This window comes from Perissodus microlepis, chromosome 7 (assembly GCF_051167445.1).
Source record: "Perissodus microlepis isolate ML-2025 ecotype Zambia chromosome 7, ASM5116744v1, whole genome shotgun sequence".
In the NCBI taxonomy this organism is placed as follows: domain Eukaryota; kingdom Metazoa; phylum Chordata; class Actinopteri; order Cichliformes; family Cichlidae; genus Perissodus; species Perissodus microlepis.
This window is the reverse complement of record NC_140467.1, coordinates 21,750,349-21,763,627: the sequence shown is the minus strand read 5'-3', so window position 1 is coordinate 21,763,627 and position 13,279 is coordinate 21,750,349. Positions and strand designations below refer to the sequence as shown.

The 13,279-nt window shown below is 39.1% G+C and overlaps 1 protein-coding gene across 3 annotated transcripts in view; it reads left to right on the top strand.

Annotated features, from left to right (window-relative positions):
• insc (INSC spindle orientation adaptor protein) overlaps positions 1–13,279 on the top strand; it is a 51,184-nt gene that overhangs the window by 31,426 nt on the left and 6,479 nt on the right. For all 3 annotated transcript variants that reach the window (XM_084934155.1, XM_084934157.1, XM_084934156.1), the window contains exons 6-9: positions 1,009–1,122; positions 8,493–8,618; positions 12,351–12,522; positions 12,805–12,983. In XM_084934155.1, coding sequence (XP_084790281.1) covers positions 1,009–1,122; positions 8,493–8,618; positions 12,351–12,522; positions 12,805–12,983 — 591 coding nt within the window. The remainder of the gene's footprint in view (positions 1–1,008; positions 1,123–8,492; positions 8,619–12,350; positions 12,523–12,804; positions 12,984–13,279) is intronic.

Genomic DNA, 13,279 nt, shown 5'->3' with positions numbered 1-13,279 from the left:
AAAGAAGAGAGTTTTGGCGATGGGGAAGACCAAGATTTCCACAAGGAACATACATAGTTTGTGACGAGGAGCGAGGAGCCTGATCACCACGGCTACTTTCAACAACAATCTGGAGAAGAATGTGAGCTTGAGCTGGTCCTTAAGTACTGGCTGGAAATGAGTGAATCCTAAAAGGTGTGTTCGCTGAAGCGTGGAGTCCCACAGCAGAACCTGCCCATCTCCACCTAAGAGTAGGCTGAGAGGAAAAGAACCAAATCAAAACAAAACCCTAAATAGCCCCCTGATTAATAGATCATCTTTAGTGTCATATAGATAAATCATTTTTGTATAAATAAAAGAATTAAAGAGAACTAACAGGCTCATACTTCCAGACAATTTAAAATATAAATGGAAAGAAATTGTAATTAAAGTACCTACACATACCTACCTACTGGTAAAATGCTTCCACCTGGTGGTCAAGGCTATCATTTAAATTTTGCGGCGGGTAATTGCAACAAGTGCCTTTAATCATGGTGAACAGTCCTGCAGATACTGCTGGCTACTCTTAGTTCTTTTTTTTCTAGACAGAGAGTTAGGGGCAACACGAAAAGTTGCCAGTAATATTATGTCAATCAGCCAATCAGTCAATCCTATAAATGCAGTCTATTGTTCTCTGTCCCACTTTAAGCAACACTGACTGTGATGCTGTTAAAGCAGATACTGTGTATAGTAATATTTTGGATCCAAGCACACACACATATATATATGTATATATATATATATAGTTACACTCCATGTGTGGGTCAGATAAGAAGGAGAGAAATTGTCCCTTGATTGTTGCACACATATAGAAATAGACTTAGAAATGCCTGTCACGTTTGTGTAGTGGTTGCATTGAAATAAGATGACACAGCTGACACCATAACATGAGCCACTATAAAACAGATTTTTGCATCATGTCGTCAAAAGTGATGATTTGAAATGTGTTGAGTTGTGGATAAAATGATAAAGATGTCAATTTCCTTGCAGGTTCTGATCAAGCAGATTGAATCATCGGACAGCCTTCATACCATTGGTAGTGCCATTAGCAACCTGCTGTCCCTAACCCAGGATGGACCTCAGCTCTGCAGCATCATTGCCAAGGTACTCGGGACATAAAAATAGACTCTATGCTATCCTTCTTACTACATTTAGAGAGCAGATTCACTTTACAACTGGGACCTTGCTTCCTTTTATTCACTCCTGTGGAAAGTCCACCTATACCGATGTTTGTCATTCTAACCAGCAGACCTGGGATTGCCAGCTATCTTATTATACATGCCTCTATAAAGCTATTTCACTGTGAGATAAGAAAAGACAGACTGGACAGCAAGCCTGTATTGGCCATTAGTTAGCTGACCGCTTTCAGGATGCTTTTGATAAGACACTTCCTGGCCCACTCATACACACACACACATACACGCTCTTTGCAGCCAAATTGTAAGATCAATACTGTCAGCTCTCATTAGCTGTAAGTATTGATTACACATTCAGGTTGCTCAGGTGTCTTTACCTTTTAATCCACTCTCGCTTTTTTAACCAAGTAGCAAGCTCCAGGGCTAAGAAAGTAAAACCATGTAAAAATGAGGCTGTTTCTGCAAAGCAAGTCAGTCCCCATGGATATCGTTGAGCTTTGCAGAAACAAATTAATGTTTACAGTGTGGTACTCTTAAAAGCTAACAAAGGCTTCATAGCAATCATATAAGGGTACATTTTCAACCATTTATATCTAGTTTAAAGATGAGGTCGCCTTAAGTGACAGGTTACAGGTCATCTTCACTTCACCTCCACATAAATTATCTGAATATGTGGCATACTGCTTAATTATACCAACAGCCTGTCAAGGAAGTCTTTGCTCCTGTTTCAGTGCTCCAGGACCCAGTATTATTTTTCAGTATGTTATTTTTGCAGTATGGCACATATTTGATCGCATGTAGTCTATTTATGCAATTTGCTAATTAAGCTTTGTGATCATTAGATAATAACTTAGCACTCCACTCCCCTCCAAACACCAATCTCAAGGCTTCAAAACTGGGCTTTACAAACCAAAGGATGATGTCACAGTGGCTACATCCATCCTTTAAATACAGTCTATGTTCTTAACTTGGTGTGTAGCAGAGCTGGACGAACCATCTCAGAGGAATCCTGAAACCCACCATAGCAAATAATTAGCTTTCAGCTATCTGTCTATTACACTTTCTCACACACCCCTTTGATGCATAACATCAGCTCATATTTGAACATTTTGCTCATTACAAATTTTCCACTGCTGCTGACTTCACTCACGCACTGAATAACAGCAATTAGCCATTTAAATGTCTGGGTGGGGACCTGATATTTCCACCCTCTCCATCTCTATGCCAGTGTCTTTGTTGATGGGCTGATTTTAGTGTTAGATAAAAAGGTTAAAAAATCAGATGGGTGGACTCCCATGATGTTAAAAATCATTGTAGCTATCATACAGCTTGAGGCAGTGAGGTACCTTAAAAGAGGAAATAGTGTGATAATGATAACTTGTAATTTGCATGACAACAAGAGTAAAGATTTGCTGCTTTTGCTTAGTTGTTGGTTGTTGATGGTTGTTGTTGTTATGTCAAGTGTCGTACTCTAAGATTTGTCGTGGAATCATCACATCACACATAATATAAAGTAAATAATCGGGTTGTAAAATCTGATGTAATCCATGTGGTGCAGGGGTGGAGTCTAGCCTTTAATGCAGGTCCTGTGACCCAACCCATGATTACACAAATGACTTGACTACACAGTGGGAGCGGTTGTGGCTCAGGACTTAGAGCAGGCCATCTAATAATCAGAAGGTTGGTGGATCCAGTCTGCATGTTGAAGTATCCTTGGGCAAGACAATGAACCCGAGTTGCCTCTGATGTGTCCATCGGAGCGTGAGTGTGTGTGCAAATATTAGACAAAGCACTTAGGTACAGAAAAAGCGCCTGCATGAACGTGTGACTGGGCGAATGTCATTTGTAGTCAAAAGTGCTTTGAGTGCAGTTAGAGTTAAAAAAAAAACACTTTATAAGTACCAGTACGTAAAGTGCTGAACCTACAGGGTCAGCACAGCCAACCAGTAAATCACTGTGGGTTTTTCACTATGAGTTACTCCTTTGACACACAGAAAGTCATTTGATCAATTGTAATATTTTAAGTTGATTATAGAAGCTGTAAATAAAATGTACAGTGTTCAGTACAGTAAGTAAATCACATGTATTAAAACTGTGCGTTTCCTCAACTTGCAGATATTTTATTGAACCTACACGTGAGGAGGGTTTTTTAAAAAGCGCTGCACAAATGATTTAAATTGAAAATATTAAAAAATATGTGTCAACAAAATATTGTCAAGTCTATCAACTCTCATGCCCTGATTTTAATAAGCCATTATTTCAGAACATATTAAGTATTTTTTTTCTCTCTTGTGATTTCAAACCCTTGTAGGTGATGTTTTTCCAAAGCACTTCTCTGTAATTGACAGCTTATCAGACCCTGAGTATTCACGCCATCAAGGCTGATTTGGGACGGCTGACTGCACACATCTGTCATACCAAACAGATCAGAACAAATCATACAAATTATCGCTGAACACTATTCATGCCTGCCTTTAGCTCATGACCCACTCAAAATGACAAAACAAACAAAATAAATGCCCACCATATTCATCTAAAAGCATCATTTATTCTTTAATCCATCAAATTCAAACTATTTTCTTTTCTTCGGTGTTTTAGAGATGAACCATAGTTATACGTGCCTACCTTTTTATAGTCATTTACATTTTTTATATTTATATTTTCTGCATGTCTTAGGAATAAAACACATCAACCAATACAGTAACAACATTCAGCAGCCAGGCAGAAAGAGCAGTTGTCACGGATTTAGCAGTGTCTGCAAAGCTGGATTCAAGAAGTGTTTAAAGTTAACGTTTTTAGAGCATTTAAAGCACCATCTTGTGCCAGTATAGAACGTGACATCACTAGGTTGTTTGGTTGGTTTGCCACTGGTCTTTAAGTGATGACATATGAACCCTGCTTCCAGGTCCAAACTACTCTGCGTTTAATAAGTCTGTTGTGTTTTTAACACGCTTTAATGCTTTGTATCTTGTTCTATTTAATCTGAACAAGCCCCTAAAAAAGGCAGTGATAATTGTTGGCCTCTCTCGGTTTTTATTACCACTATTCATTTTAAAGCTCAGTTTTTAAAACCTTACGATGTAACTACAGCCCAGCCCATGCAGCAGTATATTAATGACTAACCTTATATTGTGGATGGATTATCTCAGTTGTTCTCCTAACTTGGTCCGTTTACACCATCCTCCCATGCAAAGATATTAACTTTTATTGAGTGGAAAAAAGTTAGCGTTCATCCTCCAGCTTCAATGTGTTTACGTTATGATAACATAGCTGTCTTGCTAGCCATCACGTAGCACATCATTATATACCAGCTAGTCCAACTTCAGTAACCCTACAAACATCACTGCTGTTTAGTTTTCTGTCTTCATTTATGTTGGACGTGATAGCAGAGCTGTACGTTTTAATTTTTTCAGAAATCTCTCAGTCAGAACATGCTATATCATGCTTAGGTGGAAACTAGCGAGCTAACTTCCTGCTAACTTCTAACTCTGTTAAATTTAATAAATTCTGTTTTCATGGATCACAATTGTCAATTGTCATTTTATTAAAGATGAAAAAATTGAATCAGTTTGTAACTCTCAGTGATGCCGCAGTATTTGTTTGACTTTGGGACCTGAAGCAGAGTTTGGACCCGGAAACGGCTAATGACGTCAGACTTAAAGACCGGATGGACTTACATTAGTTTATGTTAGCTAACTGATAGGACCGATAACTCAGTGGAAAACAAGGCAATTAAAACTGAAAAGAAGCCTAAAGAGGTCAGTTTTGTATTGCCTGTGGCTACAACAATGGCTTTTATGATAAAAAAAAGAAAAAAAAGAAGAGGATATACCGTCCACTTTTACTTTCTGTCTTTAAAGCAACACGTTTTTCATTCTTTACTAGCTGCACTCAAACTGGAAAATCCACCTGTTTGCTGTAATGTTTGGGTTTCTAGAGCACTTTACAAATGAGGACTGTACGGAGGAGAACCTGTTTGAGTCAGGTGCGCTGTATTAGACTCCATGGTGTAAGTTAGCCATTATAAATGTGGTGTTTCATGTCAGCTTTAATACTGAGCCATGTGCCACACCATAAATCAAATAGCAGCTGGAATGCTGGAGAGTGACTGTGTCATAATGTGCAAGCGAGTTTGTGTCCTCAGTGTTTACCTACTGTCATGATAGATCTCAAATCTAAATTTGTCCATGTTGGCAGACTTGTCATATGTGTGTCCTTGCTCTGATAGCTGTAGCGTGTAGAACATGAAATGGCAATAACTCAGGCCTGGTGAGAGCCAGTGTGTCATCAAAGCTCTGTGGGTAGAAAGGGGGCTTAGAAATACTGTAGATCCCATGAAGCTCTCTAATTTGACACCCCTTTTAGGATCAGATGAAAGACACCTGCCAGTCTCCCTTCATTTTCATCTTTCTCATCCCTTAAAGCACAAAGTTTCTTTCTTTCTTTCTTTCTTTCTTCTTCTTCTTTTCTTTTTTTTTTTTTTACAAACCCTGCTGAAAACTGCCTGTAGTTGCATGTTTGGTGTTAACAAGCGAAACAAGCCCAGAGAGCACGACTCAGGAAGTTATAAGATGGAAACCGATTATACACCGTGTAGGGTTATACATGCAAACACGCAGATAAAGAAGCATTTTCCAGTGAGTAGTCAAGTTTCACTTGGTGTTATTGCAACAAGAACCAAAATGCGTGAGTGTGAGAACAAATGTGTTCTGTGGGCTTAATTTAAGAGATGGGGATGAAGTCAGTGGAAGCAACAAGTGCAAGTTGTTTGTCAGAGAAAAGAAACAAGCCAACAAGTCTAATAATCTGTAAAAGAAAAGTCTGTGGGGATGAAATAATAGAAAGGTGCTTCCACTAGAGAGTGAAGATTGTCTGAACAAATCTCTGTAGTCTGTTCCTCTGAGCCATTTCTATTTATTTATTTATTTATTTATTCTTTACAGTATATTAAGAAAGATCACAGAAGATCTATGAATCTTCATCCAGTTATGGTACTTTGCTTGAAACAACAGTTTTGTGTCTTTTTGTTAGTAGGTGCTAGTATTAAAAAACTGAAGCAATATAGTTTTCAGTTTTATTAAACCTGCTGCCAACAATACACATATTACATTCAGTTAATTTAAGGTAGATTATATTTTGGGAAGATGATGCAGGAGATACAGTTTAAATATATCTGAAGCTTAAACAAACGGTGCATTTACAGCATCTCTTAACAGCTGATCTTGGTGTCAGCCAATGGCACACATCCTATGGGAAAATGTCATAAAGGGCACGATATCGAACCGGATTTAGTTTAACTACAGTTGCTGCTGTCTCTGTAAGTCGCTTTGCAACCCACCTGCACCCCAGCTCCTCCTTTCCAAGCTGCATCCGACTTCAACTGAGTTCAGTTTTATTTATATAGCAGCAAATCCAACACACAACAGTCACCTCAAGGTGCTTTATATTGTACACGATAATATGGAAAAAAAACCCTTAATACTTATACTTAATAAAATGTATTTCTGATGCTGGCTGTGGCACTGGGAGTCTTGATATTGCTCTTCCATCCTAAGGCTTTGTGTGCAAATAGAAATGGAGGAAGTTCCTGGACCATACTGCCAAATATAAATGACTGCAGATTAAATCATATTTTTTGACTGCAATGGCCTTGAGTGAAATATGTGTATAAATACAAAATGTCACTGAAGACATAATTCGGTTGGTTAAATACTTCTGGACACTAAATGTTTAAAAAAATAATAATAAAGCTAGCTTTAAATAATTTAAACCAAAGAACTAATGCTCGGTGCCACAGACTCGTTTTGAACATCAACTTTAAGTGAGATTTGCATCAGAGTGAAGTAACAGGATCAACAGTCTCTCCAGCACCACCCAGGCATTTGGAATCAGCATGTAAGCCTCTCAGTGTTTTAGAGGGTTTACTGAAAACTGTCCATCAGTATTGGTAGTTCTTCCAGGTATGGTGGTCCGATACAGCGTAGGCAGCAAGCGGGGAAGTAGCGGTCAGGCTGGAGGGCAGGATGATTAACCACTCCAAGCCCTGGCAGCATGGCCTTAGCAGCATATGAGACATGCCAGCCCAGTATAATTGCCTTATTAGGATAATGGTGGTAGTTACAGGCTTCATCTTCCTCCAGGTAATTCTAGCTATCTGCACAGTGAATAGAATTCAATACCTGCAAGTGTTTTTTGTCAAAGGGGTGCTTTAAAGTGGATATGCAGCCAATACAGGAGGATCTGTTTTTGTTTGTTTACACCAAGCATACGCAACAGAAAATGCAGTTATTATGGCTAGCAAATCATCTTTTTTCCCCCTTCTCAGTGTTTTCTATTCATGAAATATATATATTTTGGCTGTTTTAACCTGACATGATAGATTGTGTGAGCTATTTGATAGGTTCTGTGGTTGGCAGGCTCACTGAATGAAGCTGGCCAAGTCTATCGGTCATTCCGGGTCTCTTGGACTCTTTAAAACCAGTATGCTGCTATTGGCTTAAATGTGTAGGGATAGTTGGCTCTCATAACACAGTCTAGCAAGAAGTAATTTGATCCATTGTTTTGCACAGTAATGTGTGCTTCAAGGCAAGAGCTGACAATAATGCATCCTGAATAATTTGGCGTTGAGCAATCTAATGTCAGGCCTGTGAAAGTTGCAAGTTGGACTCTGAATGTTTTACCAATTTTTGTCCCACATTCACTAATGCTTTGAAAAATAGTAAAGTGTCCCACTGACAAATGTAGAAACTCAGGATAGACTTTAAGCAAAAAAAGGACTGTTGCCTCACGGCAAGAAGGTCCTTGTTTTGAATCAACTGAATTAGGATTGTCTTGTTGAAATATAAAGTTTATACCAGCCGTCATGTGAACAGCTTCTGCATTTACACTTAGCAGAAATAAACCAAGTGATAATGATTAAGCCTTGTGTCAGACTGCCAACCTGTCCATGCTCTACCCTGCCTTTCGCCTTAAGACAGCTGGGATAGGCTTCAGCCCCCCAACCCTGAACTGGATAAGTGGAAGAGAATGGATGGATGGATGATAATGATTAATAATCATAATGATCATACAGTCTCACATGAGTCTAGATAAACAGTTTTTATTGTTTATATTGCTATTGTTGTTTTGCAGCTTTCACAAAGCATTTGTGAAACATTGGTTTCATAAATTTATTACATTTTTAAAGTTCTTTTGTACAATGACCCTGCTCAAGACTCACCGAACAGATGATGCTATTGTGGGACCTGAATGTGGCACTGAATAACATGAGTGCACATACAAGCATGCACTTTGTCCTTAGACTTAAATATTAAAATAACACGTTTTCTTTTCCTACAGGAAGGAGCTGTGGTAGCCCTGTTTAAGATCTGCAGACAGGACCGCTTCAGAGATCTCTACGCACACGCTTTAAGAACAGTGGCCTCCATCTGCTGTGTGGAGGAAGGCATTAACCAACTGGACAAGGTAAAATTCTCCGCCTTACACACTCAGGTACACATGTATGTGTATAAGGGTGTGCAGCGATTTACAGATAAACTGTGAATAAGTAAAGGTGGCCCCAAAGGAAATTTGTCATTAGTTTGTGGTTAGATGGAACAAATCAAATAAAGTGGGGAAGAATAACACATGTACCTCACATGCATGAGGCACTATTTCCAGACTTTCAAGTAATAAACAAAAATGGGTACACGCACGTATTTAAGATATAAGGGGAATGAGAGATTACATCAGTCTGGAGTAAAAGTAAGTCAATAAAATAAATCCAGTAAAAACCATGAGTAGCTCCAGTCCAGCCAGATGATGTTTGGCTAAAGTTGTAAGTCAGCAGTAAGATATGACTGCAAGGTTAGATATATATATATATATATATATATATATATATATATATATATATATATATATATATATATATATATATATATATATATATTAGTTAATGCTTCATGCAAGACACATGAGGTGGTGTCATTGCTGATGGTGCTAGTGTTTAAGCAGTAATTAAAATTACATTCCAAAATGTTGCTCATTACTGCTGGGCCATGTGAGACTCACCTCAGGTAAAGAGTATAAACATACTGCTGCTGGTTTCTACATTCGGCTGCTCTCAGTTGCAAAATGAAATGTGGAAGCTGTCAGTCAGTTCCAAATTTAACAGCAACAGCATTGTGTCTCACAGTAAATAATTGATATTCATGTGGCAGCTTTTCATTCTTCACAAGTCCATTTCTGACTCCTGAACAACTGACTGTATTTTTAGGGAGTAAACTTTCAACAACAGTAGCTGAGCTGCGCACTTTTCTTATTTACTTGATTAAATTTTCATGAATGAGCTCACTAGGTCCAGTTACCTCAGAGCCGAGGACCTACTATTAAACACTGCTGTGTAATTTAAAGCTGAGGAAATGTTATATTGCGTAGGTGAGGGAGGTGCGTAAGCAAGGTACATGTTTTGCTCTTCTGGAAAAATTATATAGTGAATACACCAAAATATAACTCATGAATGTGCGTGTGTGTGCGCGCGTGTGTGTGTGTAGGAAATAATGTGAGACAGGCAGAGGAAAGACTAACGATACATCCATCTTTGTTCGTCCTTGTTCATTCTCTATGGAGAATTCAACCAAAATAAACAACAGACGCACCTGTGTGGGACGAGCATTTACAGAAAGACAAATATAACCTGATTGCAGTGAATAATGATGCCACAATGGTGTCTGTTCACATATAGAGCAGCTGGGACAGCATGAATCATCCGTGCATGAAAACTCTTTAATGGGAACCAAAGTCCGCCCCAGATTAGCAGCCTCTTCCAGGGGGAAAAGCTGTCAGGCAAGTCTACGCTACCAACCGCTCACTGGCGATTCGCTCAGGCTTGAGAAACACAACTGTCACCGTTGAAGGATCAAATAAAGGGGGCCCATAACGCACCTGCAGTGCTCACTGGTGGCTATACTTCTTAGTTTTATCCCCAACCGGATCATTATGTAATCATAACATTTCCAGGTGAATTCAGGAAAGGCAAGGTTGGTTATTGATTCAGAAAAGATATGCTCAATGAGCAAAGAAAAGGAACAGCTTTGCATTGTGGGCAGAGAGCATGGGTCAGTGCGATATTTAACTGACTGAAAGTGAAGGTTTCAACCCACACTCGTAAAATTTCAAATAAGAGTTCAATAAGCAGTGGCCACACTCGAAAAATATTTTATGCCCAAAATGCTGACTTTAACTAATCTGATTACATGTAAATGTTCCATGTAATTCTTTTACATTACATTCTAAAGTGTTAAAGTCTTGGAATTTGGTAAAATGAAATTTACTTGATTGGTATACATTTATTTATACCAAGCATATTTCCTTAGTGATACATTATTTCAATAAATAACACTTTTATTTCAGTTGCATTTTACTCGAAAGTATTCCTTCATCTTTATTGATGGTAAAGAATCTTTTTTTTCAGTGTGTAGGGTTGTACCAGGAGATTTAGCACACTCCAGAAATTCCATGCAGACAGAAGTGTCATGGTACTGAAGTGCAGCTTTCGCTTCTGTGCGAAGTTGGCTATTGCAGCACCAAGACCTTATGAAATTCTCTCTGTTCTACAGTATGTCCTTTCCGTGATCTCAGTCACAGCAGGGATCTACCACAGAAACACTTCAAACTGTGAGCAGGTGTCTTAAACTATTTATTTTAATATTCCTAGTAAAGAAGGAAAGTTATTTGTCATTGATCCTGATGATAAATGAGACACATCCTCTGGTCTGATAGATGAGGAGCTGGGGATCATCCTATTTTAGCAAGGAGGAGGAGTTAGGGAAGAGGGGACAGGGGAGCAGTCGATGAACGGAGGTGTAGAGAGTAGATTGTTCCACGTCAGTGGGTCGCGCTGGCACAGTGCTGCTGACGTCCACAGAGACAAAAATAGGGAATTGCCCTGTGAAGCTTGGTGCGTTGATGCTCGTCAGCAGATATGACTGACAGGTGTGGCTGGCTGAGTGCTCCACTCGAGATATGCGTCTGCAAACTTGTGTAAACTGTTTTCAGGAGTGACGGCGAGCAAATTTTTTTTAATCATAAATGGCAACAAAAGCTATGATTGAAAAATGACTGCAAACTCTAAAGTAGCTGATGTCTAGAATACTGCAGTTTTCCTGTGCATAAATTCAAGTATGATTAAAACTTTTAACTTGTAGTTCTGACTTTTTTCACAGTATCCTCTGACTTTCAACGCTTACAGATATGAAAAATTTGATCAAAACTACTGCAGAGATTTGCGGAGTAGCCACTAACATCAGTAGCAATGTTTGCATGAACTGATCAACACTGCCCCCAAGTGGATAGAAACCTGTCCTACCTCTTTATTTCCTTGTTCCTCTACAGTCTTACAGCCACGTACAAACAAATAAGCAAACACAAATTCATTAGAGCATACATTAAATCAATACATGACCTCATGCCCACAAGAAAAGTTTTGTTTATAGGGATGAGTACTTCCTTCTCTCCTATAACTCTGAGTTCCTCCCTTACTTCCTCACCGATGATGCACACGCTCTGGGTTGATGCCAGTCAGATATACAAGTTTCTCAGCGGCACATTAACTCTAGTAGTTGGCCATTAAAAGGAAGTGGTGTTTTTAAAATATTGATGGCTTTATGGGGAGAGGTGCTGGCTTTAGTCAAGCTGATACCATGGAAACGTCACTGTCCGTCTGGACAGCCACTGCAAATGTGTTGTTAGTTGAAGCTGTTCAGCTTAGGAATCAGAAATGGGTTTTAAGAACCACATTGAGGATTCAACATGTTTGAGTTTTCCTTGCATCTGTGTTGTTTTGCCAGTGCCTGATCCTGAAACAAATTCTAATAAATAGAACCTTTAATGAAATATTAGTAATGAAATGACAACGCAATTCATATCCTTTACATTTTGTTAGTCTAAGCTGTTTACGATCAACGTTAACGTGCTAACGTGTGAGACCAAAGATGACGCAGGCCACTGTATATCATGTGACGATAAGCCATCAGTTAAAACCTCTTGTCTCACAGTGAAATAAAGTACATGTACATAGTTTCCCCATTCGCCGAGCAGCTATATTTCTGTGCAATTTTGGAATAAAAGAAATAAGACAAATAAGTGAGTATGAAAAGAATATGACCGCGTGTTTCCACTGCAGCAGTAAAACAGTCCCTGCTGTATGTCTAATAGGTGGACGGGATCCTGTGCCTGGCAGACATCTTGACTGATGACAGCAGCGTGGAGGCAGCCAGAGCTGAAGCGGCAGCTGTTGTAGCTCAGATCACTTCGCCTCACCACACATCCACTCAGCACCTCGCCAGCTTCCTGGAGAGCATGCACGATATTGTCACAGCGCTCATCAGTGAGTGGACGCAGTGGTGATGATCTCACCCTGACCACTGATTTATAGGAGGAAAAAGTTGTTTTGATTTCATAGAAAATTATGAGTACGTGATTGTTTTAGCACGAGGCTAAACTTTACTACCTTACTGAATTTCTTTTAAACCTCTATAAAACTCTAAACAAACGAAAGAGAGGGGATCAGTCGTATATTTTGTGGTTTGCTTTACTTGCATTTTGGATGTTACGGTGTATTAATAATACCCCTGCAGTTTGGTACGTTACGTTTTTTTTTTTCTCTCAGAGTTGTGTGAGACCGCATCCTGTGGTGAAGTGTTCCTCCTGGCGTCGGCTGCCTTGGCCAATATCACCTTCTTCGACAGCATGGCCTGTGAGATCCTCCTGCAGCTTAATGCCATCCACATCTTACTTCAGGCCTGCAAAGACCGCCAGAGAGTTGACACACCCTACTCCAAAGACCAGGTACACGTTTCCATGTATGCAATGTTTTTCTTACCCTAAGTGTCACATAATAATAATAATAATAATAATAATAATAATAATAATAATGGATTGGATTTATATAGCGCTTTTCAAGGCACCCAAAGCGCTTTACAATGCCACTATTCATTCACTCTCACATTGACACACATGTATGCAATGTTTTTCTTACCCTAAGTGTCACATAAAAGCAAACATACTGTATAATTACACTATTACTAACAATAATGCAAAAATCAACCTGTTTTTAAGCAATGCTCTCAACTATAGTTCTTTGC